This window comes from Acinonyx jubatus, chromosome D3 (assembly GCF_027475565.1).
Source record: "Acinonyx jubatus isolate Ajub_Pintada_27869175 chromosome D3, VMU_Ajub_asm_v1.0, whole genome shotgun sequence".
In the NCBI taxonomy this organism is placed as follows: Eukaryota; Metazoa; Chordata; class Mammalia; order Carnivora; family Felidae; genus Acinonyx; species Acinonyx jubatus.
In genome coordinates, this window is record NC_069392.1 from 34,972,833 (window position 1) to 34,995,683 (window position 22,851).

The following is a 22,851-nucleotide window of genomic DNA, read 5'->3' on the forward strand; positions in this document are numbered from 1 at the left end:
AAAGCGGGGAAAAAAAATACAGGCCATTTTGATAGTTCCCAGTAACTATACCCTTACACTGAGCTGTTGGGTAAATGGCTTTTTCCTGATTTTGTTTCTGTTAATGTTTTCTTTCTGACATGAGGACAGTGAACCAATGTTTATCATACACTCCAATCAGCACACACTCAAAGGAACAATTTCCTTTGGTGGAAAGAGCTATTAGTGGCCAAAGGGCTGGAAATGAGAAAACCCGAATGAATTTCAGAAAGCCCAGGCGTAGCTACTGAAGACAGGAGTCTGAACATTTCCATCGTAAACCCACTGAAAGGAAGACCTGACAAACTGGATGTTTTCATTTATTTAGGGCCTATGCTCACGTGTAAAAAAAAAAAACTCATCCTGAGGCTGTTTATTCATTTTTTGAATATGATGATTTTTATCTAAATTGATGTTGGTTGTGAAAACTATCCAAAGGAGTACACACTTTATAAGAAATATTTCAGAGGTGGTTTAAACATAAATAATGATTTAAGTAAATCATAGTTATGAACCCATTTTTCTTTTAATTGAGCTGTATCTCAATTTAAATCTATTCCTATTCATTGAAACTGTTTCAATATATTAAATTAACAATGTAAATACAGTGAAACCTTGGTTTGCGAGTGTAATTCATTCTAGAAACACATTTGTAATCCAAAGCGTTCCTATATCAAAGCAAATTTCAAGAACTATTGGCTCAGTTGTGATCATGTGACGTTTCGCATCATGTACTACTCGCATTGCAAGACATCACTCATTTATCAAGTTAAAATTTATTAGAAATATTTGCTCACCTTGCAGAACACTCGCAGAACAAGGGACTCATAATCCAAGGTTTTACTGTAATTGTTACACAAACTTTAAAAAATCACGCTATTCAAAATAGGGAATCTGTCCACCAGAAAACTTAAAAAATAATCTTTTTAAAAGAATGTTTTATTTATTTATTTTGAGAGAGAGAGAGACAGACACACAGACAGACAGACGGGGGGGGGGGGGGGGGCAAAGAGAGAGGATCCCGGGCAGGCTCTCAGTTGTTAGCATTGAAGCCCAAGGATGCAGGGCTTGATCCCATGAACTGTGAGACCATGACCTGAGCCTGGTCTTAACCAACTGAGCTACTCAGGTGCCCCGCAAAATATCTTATGCTATTATAAAACATACATCTCCCAAATAAATAAGAAGCCAAAGCAATTCAAAGTCCAGTGTTGCAGTGAAGGGCTTGCATTAAAGAAGAGTTTTTGTCTGTAATTGCTAAATAACCTACATGCCTACTACCTGCAAAACACCCTGAAGGGCATGAGAGCAGAGTGCCAGAAATGGTTAGAAAAAAAAATCACATCACAGCTTTTAATATGCTGTAATCTAACAGAAAAGAGAGAGGAGACCCAGGTAACTCAAGAGTCTGCATGCAAGGAAATGTATGTGAGTGCTGTAATGAGGGGGTGAGTAACGAGAGCACCAAATCCTAGCGTCCAAATTGGAATTCTGGTGTTCAGGCAGGTGCTGCTTCAAGTCGCCTGGGGAACATAATTAACGTCCGGGAGTTGTGTTCATGCCTGCTCTTACGCCTGAGTGATAAAATGGGCCATTCTTAGACACGATAACCAGGGCTACATTTTTGCCAATTTTATGCTTTGTGTTGTTTTCACAAACAAATAGAAGTATGTTGAATTTAATAAATAAGTCAAGTTTTGCTTGTTGCAGTAAAAGCCATAAAAATAGCTTCACTTCAGTTCTACCACAGCAGTGTCGATGGGGAAACAGCATATATGAAAAAAAACAACAACAACTACTTCCAATGGATCTAGTGAAGCCCTGGGCACCTTAAAGGCAAGGGCATTGGGCAAAACCATGCCTTTCCTATTCACCTCAATACACTGTTTAATAGACTATTGCATCTGGAATGCTGAGATCTGCTAAGAGAGAGAGAGTGAGAGAGAGTGAGAGAGAGAGAGAAGGATGGAGGGAGGGAGGGAGGGATGGAGGGAGGGAGGGAGGGATGGAGGGAGGGAGAAAGCATTGTTCTCCTCATTAGTATAGTGGTCCCTCTCTATCCTCTTTAAAATTTAACTATATGTAATTTTCTATAAATGAACATAAGTCAAAGATTTCAGATATAACTCCTTTCCTTGTTAAAAAGAAATTTAGATCTATGTTAGAAGAAGAGGGATCACAAATGTTGCCTAAAGAAGCAGGTTAGACAACGGCCAATTTTAAACATATATATATGTATATATTTATATGTATATACATATTTCTCCTATACTCTTTTTCATTACTGTTTCAGTCACCAATATAAAACAAAAACAGAAAGAATTGATTATTTATTTATTTATTTATCTATTTATTTATTTATTTGTAAGAGAGAGAGAATGAGAGGAAGAGGGGCAGAGGGAGTGAGAGAGAGAGAATCTAGAATCTTAAGCAGGCTCCACACTCAGTGGGGAGACCAATGCGGGGCTTGATCCCACGATCCTGGGATCATGACCTGAACTGAAATCAAGAGTTGGACGCTCAACCGACTGAGCTACCCAGGCGCCCTGAAGAAATGATCTTATCAAGTTTGAATTCTTGGATTCGCTAACCAAGATGACAGATTTAAAGTCATCCTCAGCTTTCACACCCTGGGCATTTCCCAGTCTACAAACTGGAAAGTGAAGTCATGTCCACGTAAATGGAGACATACACTCTTTACAAAACAGGGAGAGCCTGGGTGGGACTGAGCTGGAAATATCAATGCATACAACGCACATCATCTGGGGAGATCACCTGTGGAGAATGGTCAATTTTGGTGGTAAATATCACCTCCCTCTTAACACCCTCTTAGGTACTGTTAGACTTAAGCTTTAGAGGTAAGACAGACCAAAAGAACAAGTTTTAAGAAGCTATGCTAATGAGTATAGGATAAAAATGAGCTGTGTTAGAAAGTTACAGGCACTAACAATACAAATCAGCAGGACAACTGTACCCTGAGATGGCTGCTAAGAACCCCGCTCAATGTGTGCAGGTGGGGAGCTGGTGCCGAGTAACAAGGCATGAGGGTCCACACTCCAGATAGTTCCAGAGGTTGATCTTGACCTGTGGGAGTTGAGGTAGTTGGCTGAGCAGGATCTAAGGCAGGTGCAGGGACTCCAAATAGATGTGTGACACTGCTGAGCACACCACAGAGAGAAATGCTGCCGTTTTGTTCTGACCCCGGAGGAGGACTGCTCGGCCCCTTATTGGATCTGGGTCTCATAGGTCTGGATACACAAAGTATTTGTGCTGACTGCCAAGACCATGACCGCTCTGGAGAATTTGGGGCTTAGAGGGAACTCCCCAAGAGCAGTCGTATCGATGCCCCAGGACTCTGGCTTACTTCCTTCCCTGTAAGCCATAGTTCATCCCTCCCCTTGAGTGAGCAGTGACCTGTGCAGAAAGCACACTGCTGGGTGAGTTTGGCCCAAGAGTGGTTTTCCCTCGTGCTTGCAGCTGTAGCACCTGCCCCAAGGCCTGGCCTCCAACTACAGGAACCGTGAGCTGCCTTCCTTGTAGTAGCTGTGTTCCTTGCTATCCTCACAGTTAAAGACCCATGTTCTCCATGGGCAAAGGAGAGGTGGACTCCCTCTACAGGAGAGACAGCCTTTTGTCCTGCCTCGTCTCTTGAGTATGGAAACAAAAACTTTGAGGCATGCGTGCAATGCACATTGAACCTAGGGTCAGCTACGGCTCATATACTGAGGTAGCAGATTATGTATATTGTCAACATAGGTAATATTTATTGGGGCCAGCACTTTGACAGTAGAAACTCATTTTCTTCTCCTAATACTCCTACGAGGTAAGTACTCTTATTTTGCCCTTGGTATACCTGCGGGAGACCGAGGGACACAAAGCCAAGTGGCTTGCCCACGGTCACACAGCTTAGAAGCCACAGGGTCAAGGTGTGATATAGGTAGGTGGCTGTGCCTAGAGATGGCTGGTAACTCCACTCTGCTCTCAGACTCTAGAGTTGGTCTCTGATGAGGAAGGCCTGGAGTGTAACACTCCCTTCCTTCACGGCTTACTATAAAACTTAACAAAGTTCTCTCAGTCACTAAACCAGACGAGGATACAGCACCCTCAACTATTGTGAGTTACCCGAAGGAAACCTACCGTTCCAAAAAGGACACAAAATACACACACTTGAAAGGATTTAAAAAATACTTCTATAAAGGAGAAAGAGGAAAAAGCTTTTAGTTAGCTGTTTTCCAAAGCATGCTGGCAGATTTCAAATCTTTGTAGACTTAGAGTGATGGTTAACTGTGGTAAGCTGATGACTACACTGTGTTTCCAACTAATGGATCCGGACAGTACCTGAGTTTGAACAGAGCAGGAGGCATCTCTGAGTTTAATGCTGTGGCCGTAAGCAGTGGAGCAGGGTGGTTAACAACCAGATACATTTGATTTATGCCAGGCTCTGCCCTGTATTACCTGCATCACCTTGAACAATCTCCCAACCTTCTGGGCCCCTATGCTATTATTTATCCAGCACCAGCTATGTATATGAGTTATCTTATTTAATCTTCATGCTCCCCTGTGAAGTACACAGTAGCCTCATCACCACATTTCCCATTGCAAAAGTTCAGAGATGGTAAGTAACTCATCCGCATTTACACTGCCAACCAAGTAGGAGCTGGGATGCAAACCAGATCTGTTAAGGTTCGAAAGCCCAGTGGCTGCCCCTTACCATTCTGACACTTTTCTCCTATAAAATAAAAATAAAATAAAAAAAATGAGTGCCTATATTCCCCACCCTCCTGTTTAAAATAAAATCTTCCGTATAAAGAGCTCCCAAAGAACCCTTAATGGAAGGTAATAGAACATAGTCAAACCATTTAGTTGAGTCCAGAAATAGTGTCTAATATAGGAGCTATTAGAATAATCACATAAAGTCCACGTTAGAGGAGGCCTTGAGAAAGGTCAGTTTGTTTAACTTACCTCTGTACCACAAGCCCATCCAGTTATCATCTAGAAAACTGAAGGACATTAGCTGATTGACAGATTAGGATGACATACGCATCCTTCTTTGTGTACCCAGATATCCTGTCTCATGCATGCCAAAGCTTGTGCTGGAGCAGAAAGTCCCAGCATCTGGTTATTTATACAGCTGCATATCAAGTACACATATTCTAAATGATAATCACAAAGAAACTTTCTCAATGTAGTTTCAGAAAGTGTGATTTTGAAACAATAGAGCATCCAGACTTAAGACATTTTCCACATACGACTCACACTGAGCTATAGAGGGAAAGAATTCCTATCTCATATGTAAACAAGTATAGCAGAAGAGCTATAGATAATGTCAACTTGCCTCCAGCCTCATGCTGCAGGCATCCCTTTGAAAATAGAGCTTTCATCAAATTTTCTCTCTTATCTTTTTTGTTTCATGGTGTCTTCAGAAATACTTCCTATTTTTTATTGAGATTTCTTTCTCAGTATCAGTATTGTTTAAATATAATAGAATGGGCTCTAAATATTTAATGACATGTGCTGCATTTGCAAAATGTACACTTGTTAAAATATGTTCTGGAAAGAGATAGAGGTAGAGTGCTTCAGGATTAAAACAGTTACATTTACCTAAAACAGGTGTTGTTGTCGTTGAATAGCTAACATTTGCTACTTTGACTAAGAGTGCATATTTCCTTAATTATTTTCATATAGCCACAACTTCTATAATTTCTACTTACCTCAATAGCTGAGACAGGAATATTACCGTAATTAATATAAATGTTCTCAGATTTCTAAAAGATCTGTATCAACTTTAGAAACAATAGTAAATATAATTAAGCAGGGTAAAAATGGATGGTGTTTGTATGCTAAATTCTGTCAAACATGTTATTGAGATAAATTATTCCCTATGAAAAATGTTGAAAATGCAGGTATTTTCATTTATAGAAATATATTTAATTATACACGGATGAAAAATGATAAATACTAAGTATCTCCTACTCAACTTACTTCATATTAATTTTGAAAATACAATTGACCTTTGAACAACACAGGGTTGAGTTGTGTGGGTCCACACGGATTGTTTTTTTCAGTACTGTCGTGTAAATGTATATTCTCTTCCTCATGATTTACCAAATAACATTCTTTTCTCGAGCTTACTTTATTGTAAGAATACAGTATATAGAACATATGACATAAAAAATATGTGTTGATTGACTATGTTGTCAACTGACAGTAGGCTAGCAGTAGTTAAGTTTTGAGGGAGCTCAAATTTATATGAGTTTTTGACAGCGGGGGGTGGGGGGGGAGGGGGGAGGGGCGGTCAGTGCTCCAAACCCCAGTGTTGCTCAAGGGTCACCTCTACATTGTCATATGACCCTGTATGAAACTTTAATTTCATATCCATCTTCTACCCTTTATCAACATTTGCTGCATCAAAACACTGCACCCTCCGAAGAACACATATTTTTGCGAAAGAGAAAATAAGAAATTGCTTTGCTTATAGGATAAAATAAAAAATAAACGTAAAGGTTTTGCTAACAGCTTTCAAGGCAAAGGTGGTTTCATAGTACATTAGTCCAGGTAAGGTTCCAATAAATTAATATTCATAAACAAGTTAACAATTAGTCATTCATTTGTGGTAAGTTTGTAAAACATTATAGCCAAATAAAACTGATGGTTATCTCAGTTTTCAGTCATTATTGCCTCGATGTGAAAGAATTCCATGAGTTAGCATGAATCGAATGGATTTTATGTATTAGGGCCTACCTTCAGCAACTACTTTTTTTTAAGTTTATTTATTTTGAAAGAGAGGGAGAGAGAGAGAGAGAGAGAGAGAGAGAGAGAGAGAGAGAGAATTGCAAGCAGGCTCTGTGCTGTTAGTGCAGAGCTGGAGGCGGGGTTCGAACTCAGAAACTGTGAGATCATGACCTGGGCTGAAACCAAGAGTTGGAGGCTTAACCAACTGAGCCACCCCAGCGCCCCAGCAACCACTTTTTATAAAAGGCCCACCCTTCAGAAAGCAATATGATCTGAGCTAAGCTAATAATTGGCAATGCCTCCTAATTAAATTTGCTGTCCCCCACCTCCCAGGGGCTCAGGCCCATCTGGCCTGGTGTGCTGATAAACACAGACGGTAACTACTGACTTTTCCTCAGCAGGACAGACTTCCAATTGTATTTCCAGAAATATTGATGAGTTTGTTTCAGCACCCTTTCTCCTGGGCCCAGTCTGTCTTTATGACCAATGGCACATATTTGCACGGGCTGTGGCTGAGCGCTGAGGGCAGAAGCAACGTGGACTAACTCGCCCATGCAGGAAGGACTCCGACTCCGATTAGCATCAGGCTTTAACTGCACCTGAGGCAGTTCTTTTCCTTCCCTCTCTCTCCTTCCCCATTTTCATTCCCCTCCCTGCTCCTTCCTTTTAATTGAGTGCCTGTTGTGTGACAGCAGGACACGGGGCTAAGAGATAAGCTCTTCACCAAGTAACACTTCTAGACTTGAGCCAACTGAACAAAGACAGTCTTTGGAAGAACTATGGAGTATGTTTAAATAATGAAATATGGCAATAAGCCACCCACTGTATTTCCAGAATAGCAAACGTACAGTGTCACCATAGGCCACTACATATGGAACACCTGACCAATTGACTGGAAGTGGGAGGAACTACAGAGATTATCCCATGTTATGCTCTCAATTCACAAATGAGGACTCCAAGGCCCAGAGAAGCTCAGAATCACAAACTTAAAATAAAGACCTAGGGATTGCAAGTCTAAATTAGGTGTTCTTCTGGGTGTGGTGGGAGGTGAGCAGAGCGGGTGAAGGGGGTCAAAGGTATGCATTTCCAGCTATAGAATAAGTAAGTCGGGGGAAGTAATGTCCAGGCCTAGTTAATAATACTGTAGCATATATTTCAAAGTTGCTGAGAGGAGATCTTGAAAGTCTTTACCACAAGAAAAGAAATTTTGTAACAATGTGAGAGGGACATTAACTAAATTCATTGTGCTGATCAGTTCACAGTATATACAAATGTTGAATCATGATGTTATACACCTGAAACTAATACAATGTCATATGGCAGACCTCAATAAAACAAAAACAAAAACAAAAACAAAAACAAAAACAATTCAGTGTTCTTCTAACCAAAAAGTGTGGCTTATTCCCTACCAATGGTACATCTGCAACCTATCCATCGTTAACACGTTGTTTTAGGGGCGCCTGGGTGGCTCAGTTGGTTAAATGTCTGACGTTTGATTTCGGCTCAAGCCATGATCTTGTTGCAGTTTATGAGATCAAGCCACGCATTGGGCTCATGCTGATAGAGTAGAGCCTGCTTGGGATTCTCTCTCTCTGTCCCTCCCCTGCTCACATGTGTGCTCTCTCTCCCTAGATAGATAGATAAAATATCATGTTTTAACTATTTAAAAATACAACTTAAAATTTAGACTAAAATTTTGGAGAAAAACCCTGAACACTTAGAATTTGTCAGAATTCCTATTAAATATGACATGACTATTCAGGTCTAAATCTTGCAAGTTTTATATTTATAGGAATGATATATTGGTAAATTTACCCCACAGAGAGCACATTCTGTATTTCAGAAAAAACAAATACAAAAGTGGCACATGATATGAAAACAACCTTTTTAAGATCATTACCTAGTAAATAATCATGTAAATTTGATATGAGTTATTGGTATTTAGTCTAATGTTGTATCAAGACCATATGTTACCGGAGGCAATCTCTTCAAATGCATAATTTATAACATAACCTCCATGACTACCTGAGAGACCTAGGTAGAATAATGAATTAATCCAGCAGAAATAGACCCTTGGAGGATGAAATGACATTTAGCTAAGGTCACAAGGGCAACTGGATTAGTAGTTTCAGGCTATTCCTCATAGAGAGCTTGCCAGATGACACAGAAATGCAACATATTCCCTCAACTAAAAATAAATCCCTTCAGAATGTTTAGTTTGAATATCCAGGCATGGAAAGGCCTAGTATTACTTTGATTTTATAGTGAATAATATTTAAAAAAAAAACAGGATTAATCACTGGTAGCAAAGATAAGTCTTCTGAATGAACACTGAGGTGGGGGGGCAATGCAAAACATCTGGGAGAAAAATGCATAAGAGGTGATGGAGAGGTAAGAGAAGAAGAAATAAAAAAAGAGAAAATGGACAGGAGAAAGAAATAAAGAGATAAATAGCTAGAGAAGAAGAAGGATAAAGAGAAGGAAGTTACAGGGAAGTGAAATGAAAAGAAAAAAGAAAGAATTAAAAATGAGGAGACTTCCATTATAAAACTAATAAGTCATGGGACATAATGTACAACATGGCGACCATAGTTAATAATCCCAGGTTGCATATTTTAAAGTTCCTAAGAGAGTAGCTCTTAAAAGTTCTCATCACAAGACAAAAAAATGGGAAGAAAAATAAGAGGAGAAATTAAATGACGGGTGGAAAAAGAGAGAAAGAAATTGAGGATGTAAAGCAAGTGGGAAAGAAGTGGCAAACTATGGGGACTCATTAGTAATGTGTGCAGCTGAGACAGAGTGATGGTTTGTCCTGAGGCCTATGTAGAACAGTAAACATAAGACAAAGGACAGAGCAAGAAAAGATGCATATGTGTGTGTGTGTGTGTACAGATAGATAGATAGAGGGGTGCCTGGGTGGCCCAGTCGGTTAAGTGTCCGACTTCGGCTCAGGCCATGATCTCATGGTTCGTGGGTTCTAGTCCCGCATCGGGTTCTGTGCTGAACACTTGCTCAGAGCCTGGAGCCTGCTTCGGAGTTTGTGTCTCCTTCTCTCTCTGCCCCTCCCGCACTCATGCTCTGCCTCACTCTGGCTCTCAAAAATAAATGTAATACAAAATTTTTAAAAAATAGATAGATAGATAGATAGATAGATAGATAAAGAACTCACCCCTTAGATACTGGGTTCCCCAAGGTTTACCCTTCATCCTTAACTTCCTTCTCACTCTACAATGACACTGAGGGATCTCATCCAAATCCAGGGCTTCAGCCCGGCATAGGGTGCTGACTTGACTATGGAAATTGTTATTCCGAGTCCACACCAGCACAGCCAACTGTCCTGCGGACATTTCTACTAACCTTAATAGGAACAGTGAACTGAAAAAGTGACATGCCTACCTCTCCAAACTTCGTGCCCTGCCTATGTCTACTTCCCATACTCCGCATTTTCTGAGTTGGGAACATCTTCCCTAAGTTGTCTAAGTCAGTAACGAGGCTCTTTCTATAATTGCTCTTTTTCTCTGGGCTTCTGCCTTCAAATGGCTACTACAACTTACCACCTAATAATTCTAAAGCTGCCCCCTCCTCATCCAACAGGTCTTCCTGACTTGAGCTCTTTTCCTTCCTCATGGTGCTCAACCCTAACATCAGAGTGATCTTTCTAAGACAAAAATTACATCACATTACCGCCTGCTTAAAGGCCACCAGTGGATCTCAGGACCAAGACCAGCCTCCTTAGATGACAGACAAGATTTTCAAGACCTTGCTTTGCTGACCTCTCCATCCTCACCTCCTACTATCCATGACTTACTTCCAGTCTATAATTGTTTTTAAACTACAGAGAAAAGGATTAAGACCTAGTAGTATCTCTGGAGGGGAAAATTTATGCTACTGCTTACCACATATTTTTATGTTGATAATTTTTGCATAAATTGAACACTGTATCATTAAGTTTTTACTCATTTCTATATACAATAGACACAGTATATTTTTTAAGTGTGGGAGGTGAGGATTGCTTATTATAGCCACAACGGCTATAGCCACATTTTCTCCTCCCCCACACGACCCCCCAGCTAGACAGAGCCATGTGACAACATTTAATGAGTTTTAGCTCTTATTTTCAGTCACACCATGGCCTGGGCTCCTATCAGGCTGTTTTCTAAGAGTCCCTTTGTCATGGGGTGTTGTGCCGATTAAGCCCCTACCATGGTGCCTACACGAAACATGGGCTTGATAAATTCACCATTATCTTCATTATAATGAGAAGGAAATCTCTTCTTTCTCATGTCCTTGAGACCATCCACTACATTAGTACGTCAGTAATCGGTAATAAAAATTCCCTGACAGATAGATGTTTTTAAAGATTTTGTAGAGCTTTACGTACCAACGTGTGGGAAGACACGGTCTTAGGTTACCTTGGCATGATATACTTTGCATATTCATACAACTCCACAGCCATTACTCTAAATTTTGCCTCATAACCTTCAACGCTATATGATGAAAAATACCAACAGAGTCACAGATGTGTCTTAGCCATGAAAACCACCCACACACGCAAAGCAAACTGGCAGACGATGGGGTAGAACCACAACTCTGGCAACAGCTGGGAGCTCACCTTTTCTTCATTACCAACACAACTCCAAGGAATATAATGACGAACAGCAAGATGCCAGCAATGACTCCAGCAATTTTGACCGTGTGGTCTGTTTCCTTCTCGGGTTCTGGAACTGGCTTCGGGGTGGCAGCTCCTAAAGATGAAAAGGAAATGAAAAAGGACAGACGGTGGGTAAGAGAATAAAGATGTTATGTTTTAAAAACAAACAAACAAAAAATCGCTGCATTTAACAGGGTAATACGACTTATCAGAGCCAGCAGACAGACAAGCTTTTGATTTTTTTTCAACAGCTTTCATATGCACTGAAAGGAGGGTAACTGTTCATATTGTTCTTCAATATTTTACTAAGCCATAACAGAAGTTGGGTAGCACCCCCAGCTCTGACCCTTTTAGAAGAGACTCTTCTCAAACAGTTTTTTATATTTTTATTATCTCTATTGGCTCCCTGCCCTTTCTGCCGTTTTAAAACTTGCTAACAACACAATAGCTATCCTAAGCCTTTATCCAAATTTGATTTGCTGGAACATTTTCCTCAATTATTTTTCATAAGTGAAGCAGTAATTCTATAACATATTAGCCCAAACACCTGGAAAAGTGAGATAAGCTCATTTTCCATGCATTTTACCAGCAATTGTTTTTTTTTTAACACAATAGAGATTTTTCCCCTGCCTTTGGAATTCTAAATCTAGGTCACATCTGGTAGGCAAAAGACTCCTTCTAAGCAATTTATGCACAAAGTGGGAAGCAGCTGATGATCACACTACTGGCACTCACATTTAATATCTGTTTAAATGAGATAACCAGAGCCTTCCAGTGACTACTGTCTTAGCTCGCCTGCTTTCCCATTTCCCAAACGTTTGTCCTGTTTATGGCATAAGGCGATGGAATGTCAAATCCATGTCTGATGAAATATCCATTTCCTCAGCTAAACGAGTTCAGGACGAGAAAATACTAGGAATGTAATGTTCAACTCACTACGCAGAATCCATTTTTTTTTTAAGGGCTTCTACTCTCTTAATCAGAATGTGACAGTGCTGAGCATCTTAGCCATCAAGCCACTGTCCTCACCACGTGGTCAGGACAGATCATTCTGAAAGCAGGAATTTTATGGCCAAGTCTCTCACCTTAGAATTTTCTTCTTGTGTTCCTTGGTTTAAAAAAAAAAAAACACGTAATTGAAACTGAATATTGATATCGCCCCCCTCTACCCTTTCACTGGGTTTCCCGTTCACGCTTCACCTGATTCTTGGAAAAACTTAGCCCTCCCTGTGTCTGGTGCATTGCAGGCTGGGCTTATTCTAAGATGAGTCGACACAGGGAAACAGGGAGTGTCTAGCTAGAGCTTTCCATCTGTTTCCATTGGAAACATATAAACTATGTTTCTTTCAAAAGGTATTCATATTAAGATTTTATAAGAGATTCTGCATCTTGAACCCAGCTGTGGCCATCAGACAGATGAAGCTAGTCAAGACTGGGGATAGACACAAGGCAGAAGATAAGTTTCCATCCACACATGCTTTGCGATCAAAGTGACAATTGTAATGAGAGCAGGCGTGATGTAAAAATCACTCCTTATCAGATACAAACCCTTCTGCATAGCCTGTTTCAGGTCATTTTTCTTTCTGACAACTTCAGGGGGATGTCCTGCTCTCTTGTTTGAATGGGTATCCCTCAAACTAGTTATCCAGATAAACCTTAAAACTAATAATGCTTACTACTTTTTAGTGTAATTACATCTTAAGTATACCCCTCCAATATGTCACTGGAACATACAGCCAAGCAGTGGGTTTGCAGGATATTGTAATATTAAATAAATTGCCAGGAAAGATTTAAAGATAAAATATGTACGTTATAAAAAGATGAAAATTTTTAAAAATCCGTGTAAAAATAAATAACACATAAAATTCACAAGAGGGAAAAAGGGTGCCATGCTTTTGAATTTTGGCTTTTTTGTTCAATTAAAAAAATTTAACTTTAAAACAATAAAATGAAATTGGTTTATTCTACCAAATGTTGGCATATTGGGAGCCATTCTATTTACCTCAGTAGTTAATAGATTTCAAACGCTCCAAATATATTTTCTAAATAACTGACTGGCTGAGTTTCTTTGTAACTAAATTATGCCAGTAAATACAGCACTTGGGAAAGAGATTTAGAAAAACTTTATTTAGCCTAAAATACTGAAGTATAAAAAAACAACACGGATACAACCCATACATTGTAAACACTCAGTAAGGGAAGAGTTTGTCTTGTCAACGGTCATGTTTGTTTCTGTTAATTAAACAACTGGTTGTGTTTGACTTTAGCCAACACTTTGGCCTGCTCCATGAGAACTGGTGAATACTCTACACATCTTTAGGACAGGAAAAGAGACTCCCTCGCTGCCTTTCATTCCCTTTGGAAAGCAGACAAGCCCATTGCTATGCAGCTAGCATAAGCTCCATATTATCATTCTTTAGCACCTACTTTTAACTCATTTCACATTGCAGGTCAAGAAAATGAAATGTTCCATCTCCGCAGGACACAGTTGCAATGAGATTATGGCGGCAATCACGCAAAATGGGAGAGCATCTCAGAAAAGGAGAGGAGGGCTGCCCTGAGCTGTCTGGGAGCGACCCTCCCTTTGCCCGCAACAGGGCATGGCCACCAGATCATTGTGACAGTGCCAGAGTGAAGGGGATGATTGGAATGTCTGGGTTGGGGACTGATCCGGGAAGCATCAACGTGCATACGAGTTGGGATGACATGAGTCACCAGGCTGAGGTAATCTCACAGAGGTGTGCATCGTGAATCTCAAGTTCACGCTGGGTGTCTGCCATTCCTGCCTTTGGCTGCCTGCCCTGCCCTTTCGGTCTTGCCTGAAATGGAGATCTTTACGATCCCTTTCCACAGGATGTTCTTTTCTCCACTTTTGTTTTTTTGGAACCATGTGGTTGTGAGCTGTCAGCCTGGGACAGAGAATAATTTGTGACAGAATGTGGTTGCAACGGATAGCTTCTTCCCACCCCCCCCCCCAAATCTATGAATTTAACAGTATAATTTACAAACTGCTTGGCAAAAGAGTTGTTTTCATAATATTTTCCCCTCTGTCTTGTTATTTTCTTGCCAAGATTCTAATGGTATGAACTTTCATTCTTTTTTTTTTTTCAGTATCAATTCTAATTCTTCGTGGAAAAGCATTTTTTTCTCTTCCACTGTGTGTTCCCTTTAGAGTTAGTTTACTGACTGCATGTTTAGATCCTTTTGAAGGGAATAAATTCTAATGTATGCATTTAACAGGGGGCATTATCTAGGCTTGAACGTATTCATTAAAATGATGAATAAGCTAAATATTTCAGAGATTGAAGGTGACAGGCTGCTAAAATCGTAGAGCATAATCTTCACAGATGCCCACTCTACTGACTCCTTGTGATAGCTCTGGGTTTTCTGTGTTTTGTTTAATGGCCAAGAAAATGATAAAGGGTGGTATTCCAGTAGACGTGCATTATTTAAGGTTTCAGATAAAACACTTAATGGGAGAAATCTTATAAGAAAGGGGATTATTTTATCCCATGCAATATTTGGTTGGTTTTCAACTTAGCCGAAAACAGTGAGTCTTGGCCCAGCGTCCGATGTTAAATAACAGCAGCATGCCAGGCTGAGAACACGATGTACTCAGCCACTGGTTTGAGGTTTGGGCCCAATTTGGACTACCGAACTGGCTGCAGAAATTTTTCCAGAAGACCCAAGGATGCCAGCCCAGAAGGCCATGAAAGCCACCACTGCTGCCTGGAGTTACTGATCGCGTGGCCCACAGCACTGGGACTGCCTCACCTTGAGAAAACAGGAAGCCTTCCTCATAGCAAGAGTGAAGAATAGGAATAGCCCAGGGCCAGCTTAGCTCCCCGCAATATCTGCATCATGGGGACTAGTGCTAGGCTGTCCTTCAATGTGGGAGAAAATCGGCAATATCCTTCATTTATTAACTAAGTATTTATTGAGTACCTCAACGATGCCATGCGCTGTTTTAGGGATGTAACAGTGAACAAATGGGTATAATAAAAGCCTCTGTCCTCATGGAAGTTATACTCTTGTGGGGAAGGGCAGACCCGGATGGAAACAAATACTGTCTGCAGGATGTTAATCAGGACCAGTCTCCAGAGAAGCACGCTCTTCGGGGTGGGGACTGTGAGGGTCGGGCAGGTGCTACTCAGCTCCGACCGAGACAGGAAATCGGAGAAAGAATGACTGAGAAAACAACATTTGAGCAGAGACTTGAAAGAGGGAAGGGAGTGAGCTCTACTGACAAGCAGGGAGGAGGAGCATTCTAGGCAGGAAGAAAAAGTTAAAAGGTACAAGACGAGACTGTGAAATACCGAGGTGGGTCTGCAGTGGACACACTGGCAGAGTTGGGGGCACCTCCACAGATCCCTGAGGGGACTTGGTTTTTTCCCCGCATGAGATAGGAGCTATGGGAGGATTGTGAGTGCTGGGGTGATGTGACCTGGCTTGTTTTAACAGGATCATGCTGGGAGAGGGGTTTAGAATAGAGCACAGGGGTCAATGGTGGGCACAGGAAGATCAGTTACGAGGCTATTGCAATGATCCACGCAAGAGATTAGGATGGTTTGGAATAAGACTGTAGCAGTGGAGGTGGTAAGACACGGTCAACCTTGAGGTGTATGTTGACAGTGGAGTCTTCGGTGTTTGCCCATGAACGCGAAGCAGACTGTGCTGGTAAGACATCCAGGTTTCTGACCCGAGTAAGATGGAGTTGCCCTTGACTGAAAATGTAGGAGACTGAGAGGAGCAGTTTGGAGAGGTAGGTGGGGAAATGAGGGATTTGGTTTGGGGCTAGTTTTGAGGCATCAGCCATCCAAAAGAGACATCATGTAGTCAGCTGGCAACAAAGGGGAGAGAGAGATCCAGGTAGATAAGGGCATAAATGTTGGAGTTGTCAACAAAAAGATGGCATGTAAAGCTGTAAGACTGAATGAGGGCACTTAGGAGGGGAATTGGGGGGACAGGTCACAAGGAGGAACCAGTAATGGAGACGACAAGGAGCAGCCAATTGACAAGGGATGGAAACCAGCAAGGAAGAGGTCAGTGAGAATTCACACAGAGGGAGCACCAGTGTGGACAAGCCAGAGAAGAATGTAGTTTTTTTTTTTAATTTTTAATGTTTATTTTTGAGAGAGAGAGAGAGGGAGAGAGAGAATGAGCAGGAGAGGGGCAGAAAGAGAGGAAGACACAGAATCTGAAGCAGGCTCCAGGCTCTGAGCTATCAGCACAGAGCCCAAAGTGGGGCTCGAACCCACAAACTGTGAGATCATGACCTGAGCCGAAGTCAGACGCTTAACCGACTGAGCCACCCAGGCACCCCTGTTTGTTTTTTAAGACGGGAAAATGTACAGCATTTTTGAATGCTTATGACCCAACAGGGAAATTTTGATGAGGCAGGGGAGAAAGGAAGACCACCAGAGCTTGAAGGGGCAGGAAGGGATGGGCCTCAGTGCCCAAGGGAGGGACTGGCTTCAGCCACCGGGCAGACGCTTCACCCAGACAAACAGGAAGAATGGCAAGCACGGGCACAGAGGTCTGGGGGTGAGCGGATGTGGGTGGTCCAGGGGCAGGACATTTGAATGGCCTCTTCTGATTGCTTTGTTTTCCCAGCAGCAGAAGCAAGATGGTCAGGTATGGCTGCGGATGAGGGAGGAGGTGTAGGTAAAGTGGGGAGAGAGCATACGTTTTGAAATAGTTGCCGGTAGCAGTGGTAAGGAGAACGGATGAGGCTGCAGATATATGGGACTGGCCGGTGACTAACCTTGAGTCCCAGAGCACACTGAAGGGTTCTGAAAACAGAGAGAGGAAAGAGGCAGGGATGCACTGAGTGGTATGGGGGTGAAGGTCTAGGGGAAGAAGGGAGAGCTAGATACCTGGGCTTGCCGAGAAAGAGGCATCATGAGATGAATCCTGAGGGTCTCAAGGCAGAGGGTGATGGGGAGATGTAAGGCTTGGGGTAGAGGCTGTGGGTTTATCCAGGAGCACAGAGCTCTAGGGCTCCCTCCTCACTCCTCATAACTAGAATGAAGAAGAGGAAGAGGAAGAGAAAAACGCAGAGGATGACACTACTCGGAATTATATCCCAAAGGTGGGGAGGGGCAGGACAAGTGGTCAGAAATTCATGGTGGAAACATTCCTGGAATGGACACTTGCTGGAGCAATCCAACTCCTGTGATAAAGCTAAACTTGGTTTTCACAATCTGCAAATTAACAACTCCTTCCTGACTACCTTTTATGCTCAAAGTACCATGACTAGGATCTGCAGGGGAATTCAAGGTGAGTAAGAAGGCTGGTACCTCATTCTTCAGCATACAATACCAGAAGCCTCGTGAACTGCCATGAGTGAGCTACAGAACCCAACGGGGGGGGGGGGGGGGGGGGGGCGGAGTGGATAGGAAGGCTTGGAAAGGCTCCTTGCCAGAGGCTGTAATATGAATGGGCTCAAAGGACGGGTTGGATTCCAAAGAAAGGCCTCGTAAGCCAAGACAGAGAGGTGGAGGGCACAAAGATATCTCTGTGATCAGATACGCACTTGGCTGGGCTGAAGCCCGGGTGCAGGTTGGGGAGCAGTGGAGGACAGGCTTGAGAAACTGAGGCTTTATGGTTTGCTTACTGGCTTTGCTTACTGTCTAGAACAGCCTGTACTGAATTTAAGAAACAAGAAGCTGCAGAACATAACAGAGCTGTGCCTTGAGAAGAGGAAGTGGGCAGTTCTACGCAGGCTCATGGAAGAAAGGAAAGGTCGGGCTTTCAGGGACCATTGGAAAGGCTACTGCCTCACACGTCTGAGGTAAAGGGGCGAGTGGAACTGACAGGGCACAAGGGACTCACAGAGGGCACCCTGCTGGCCGCACACTGGTGCGCTCAGGTCTCAGATGCCCAGCACGGGGTGGATGCTGGTGCCATTTATGGAAAATATGCGGTCGGCTTCCTGCCAGGGAAAACGTGTGTGTGGGTTCAATGTTTAAATGGAATCTAAGCCACCAAATGCTCCATTCCCACCACATGTGAATGGTTTCGGTGGCAAACCAAATACCAAATTACCACTCTTGGCATTTGGAGGGAAAGGGGAGAAAAAAGTTGGGGGCAGCAACTATAGGAACCGTTGGCAAGAGAAACCGAGGAGGTGGGGCTGCCTTTCAAGAGGAGACAGGAGGCAAAACAAAAGTAGAAAATAAAATGGCAGCTGTGGAAACATGGGAGATGACTGTCCCCCCAAGCGTGCTTCAGAGCACTTGGGTCCCCAAAGATACTCTAAAATGTCAACTGAGGAAGCCACAGCCACTCTGTGCTGGCACTTTTAGGACTTCACGGACTTCGGAAGCTATTTTAACTACTTTTCATAGGGGTTTGGTTTTCACCTTTTGTGGAGGTAGATTTCTTTTCTTTTTCTTAAAAATAGCAACATCCCGGCTTTAAACATGACTGCGAGGCAGTTCATTCACATCTTGTTGCTCAGAGAATTAGAATTCCTTGCAGTCTGTTTTTCATTTTTCTCAGCTGTACCTTAACATTATACATAATCGCGAAGCATCTCCAAGATTTTTCATTTAAATTACATATCGTTGTTTTTCTTCCTGGGAATATAGAGTCAATCACTACTCTGGAATAATCTCCCTTCACACTTTATGTATTATTTGTAACCTGATTATGCTTTTGAATTTATAACTCTTCCTTTGTCCCTAATTTCCACCGTAGGGCATGCAGAACATGCATGGCTTACAAGTAATACTCAGAAATATAATTTCTCATATAAAACTGAGCTACGGGATTGTTTGATATATACTGTCTCTAAAAAATTAATCTACTTTTTTATTTTTGTTCTAATTTCCTGACAGTTACTGCTTTCATTTATTGATGTGGCCAACACCCTGTGGGTAAGATGATCTATCAAAGCCTTATCACTTACTATCTGGGCACTAAAAGTTTCAAGAGAATTATTAGTGCTGTTCCTATTCTGATGAAATAGCTTTATTTTTTCCATTTGCATTTCTCAAACCATGGTCAAGTAATAAAATGAGGACACAACTTGTCAATTATAAGGTATCAACTGTGTTCACTTTTCAGACAAAGTGGATAATCCATAAAGGGAACGTGAGTGGGTGTTTTTGAGGATGCACCTGTTAAGAGCCCGCTTTGGTTGAAACCAAACTTTAAAGGCATTAAAATAAAAATGTGCTGTCCCTCAAATTTTCCTCCAGACGATGTGTCTAGGGTCATGATCTAGCTTATGTTTTTAGCCCTTAAAAATCATTCCTGTGGGAGAAAGAATCCTCATAGCTTCCTGCACAAAGTAGTAGCTGTTTACCCAAACCCTTTGTAGCTTTTGCTGCTGCCTAAAATTGGTCATTCACTATTTTATAAAAAAAATAAGTATACTTAATAAATCCTACGTGGTTGCTAGAAGAAATCATTATTTCTGAGATTCAAAAAATGTACAGAGTCTAGCGCACTGCACGCAGAACGTGAGGGGCTTTGCACATGGCCAGTAAGCTACCTGCACCAAAGGTGACCCTCAGAAACATAATGAGGATCCTTGGGCTCTTAGGAGAGATTTGGGTCACATAATCTGCCCCCCAGTATACTCATTTAGTAAGCATATAACTTTTCCTTAAACAATGAAGTTCCTTAATAAAGAGGCTTCTATTAATTGTGCCATTCTGTTCAATATTTTATAGAACAGAAGTTCTCCATGTATAGAGAGTTTAAGAACATTTGGAAGTGTTTCTGAAACATGCAGATGGCTGGATTCTCCAGGGACTCAGGATCAAAGGTCTGGGGTAGGACCTAGGAATCTATATGTACCACCCTAGGTGATTCCCTATACAACATGAAGAAAAATTCCACTTAAGAGCCTCATCGGTCCTAAATATTTGGTGAGGAAGGTATTCACAGACAATGGCAAAAAGGGAAAAATATTTAATTGGGTTTTGATTTTAAAAACACCTCCCAATATATTCATGTCTCACTTTGTCAGCAACTTTCAGTGCACTATTTTATTTTTTTTAAATTTTTAATGTTTGTTTATTCTTGAGGTGAGGGAGGGGCAAAGAGAGGAAGACACAGAATCTGAAGCGGGCTCCAGGCTGAGCTGTCAGCACAGAGCCCGATGTGGGGCTCAAACTCACCCTGAGCCATGAGATCATGACCTGAGCCAAAGTCAGAATCTTAACCACCTGAGCCACCAGGCGCCCCGGTGCACTATTTTAAATGATCTTTTGACACAATTAAAAGGCTAACTTATGGAGGCATCTGGGTGGCTCAGTCGGTTAAGGGTCTGACTCTTGATTTGGGCTCAGATCATGATCTCATGATTTGTGAGATCAGGCCCCATGTTGGGCCTTGTGCTGACAGCATGGAGCTTGCTTGGGATTCTGTCTCTCTCTCTCTGTCCCTCCCCTGCTTGCTCTCTCTCTCTCTTTCTCAAAATAAATAAGCATAAAAAAAAAAAAAAGACAAACTCATGGAATCAAACACTAGTCTTAGGAGTAGCCATAGGAAGTAGAGATTAAATGATATTGCTAATTGTAAAGGAATTTAAGGTATGCCAACTGATTGCCCAAGTGCTACAGCTGACCTTTTTGAAGTCCTACTTTATATAAGATATACCAGGTATCTTATATAACTTTATTTAATATTATATCATGAAGTGTAATCAATACCATTTTATACATGAAGAAACTAAGGCAGCTGGAGCGATCAGGATAAGTAGCTTGTCCTCAGACAGTGAGAAGTGAGGGGCACTGGGTCCAGGCAAGTCTGTGAGACTATGCCTGCTTCACTACATCGCAACTTTTCCCAGTAACACGGAAAACTTGGGCGACTCCTGCTAACACTCTGAATCATAAGACTCAAGTTGAAAATTATCTTGATCAGCTGTAAAGAGGAGAACCTCAGAAAAGAATGAACACATACTACCGAAGTGCAGAACAATGCAATAAGGAAATTAAAATCCTGCAAGAAGAGGAAGATAAATATATGAGGACATGGGCATCCTGGGCCTAAGTGCAGAAAAGAAAGGCGTGGTAATACAGTCCGTGTGATTTTGAAAATGCCCCAGAGAAGTGGCAAGCACATGACCCTGCCAGAACACAGTGCACTGGTCAAGGTAGAGACGCTAAAAAGGAATTGAAGAAAAGAAGCACCAGTGATCAACAGGGTAGAAAAGAAGGACCATGCAAAAAGAGACAGGGAATTAAGATCATTTATCTAACCAAGGAGGAGACCAGCAGGTGCCCTGATGCAGTCTTCCACTGGAGCTTTTCAAGAGTAAAGGAGTATTTCTTACCCACCTTTGACTTCTGGCGATTAGCACAATGCTTTTAACACAGTGGTCACTTAGTAAGTCTTTACTGAATGAATGTCTTAAAACCTACAGCTGGTATTTATAAAGAGAGTAGTGACCACATGGGACCTATGTCTGTATGCAGGATATTTTTGAACACGTAGGTTTAAACAAGCATGGGAGCTCTCGTTTTTACAGAGAAAAGCTGCGTCTTTTCTTCTCTATATTCTTAGTGCCTAGAATGTAGCATGTACTCAATAAAAGTCAGAGCCAGTTAAATGACTTTTGGTTGTCCATAAAAGGGCATCTGGAGCCTCAGCACATAAAAATGAAATGTATTACAAAGGAGCGTTCATTCATTCCTATCCTTGGGTTGAAGAATAGTTACCTGACATGAGACAGGTCAGTTCTCACCCCCCAACCCAATCTATAAAAAGTAAAAAAAAAAAGAAAAAAAAAGCTATACTCTCTTTATCTCTTCTTCATTCCTGTCACCATGAACCTGGCTTATTTCCCTTCTGGACTTTTGTACTTGACTCCCAGGTAGACATCCCTTCCAGTCTCTTTTACACACTGCAGCTATATTGGTCTTCCCAAAGAACTGCTCTAATCAGGTCACTCTTTCATTTAAAAACACAACAAGAAACCCAAGAGTTTCCTAATGCTTCTTTCAAAAGGCAATCAAGGCCTTCCATGAGCTAGCTCCAACCCCCTTTCCTAACTATATATCCTTCTTCTTTTCACTTTCCTTTATCTATGTTCCAACCCAATGGACATGTTCAGTTTTCTCCATACATCCAACATTTCCCCTTCTCAGGGCTCCTGCTGCTCCTTCTCCATGGAAACATCCCCCTATTCACTTTTGATAGGTTCCAACTGTGCCCATTTTTCAAAGGCCACCCAGCCCAAATATTGTTCTCGATTGCTTTGTAGGAAGTACTCCCCATCCCACGGTACCGCTATAGAACCTTGCTTTACCCTTCTTGCATAGAACTTATTTTTACCCTCAGTTCAGTCATTTTGGCAAATTCCTTCTATCATCTGCTAACATCAGGGCCTTGAGACAAAGCTTTTTTGGCTTTTTGGCCCTCATCTGACCTGGCCCAATATCTTATTAAGTATCCACAGTACATGTGAGAATACATGTGCTGAATGGAAGATC

The 22,851-nt window shown here is 41.7% G+C and overlaps 1 protein-coding gene across 6 annotated transcripts in view; it reads right to left on the reverse strand.

Moving 5' to 3' along the window:
• PTPRM (protein tyrosine phosphatase receptor type M) overlaps nucleotides 1-22,851 on the reverse strand; it is a 787,775-nt gene that overhangs the window by 218,238 nt on the left and 546,686 nt on the right. For all 6 annotated transcript variants that reach the window (XM_027068512.2, XM_027068514.2, XM_053205687.1 and 3 more), the window contains one exon: nucleotides 11,363-11,495. In XM_027068512.2, the coding sequence (XP_026924313.1) occupies nucleotides 11,363-11,495 (133 nt within the window). The remainder of the gene's footprint in view (nucleotides 1-11,362; nucleotides 11,496-22,851) is intronic.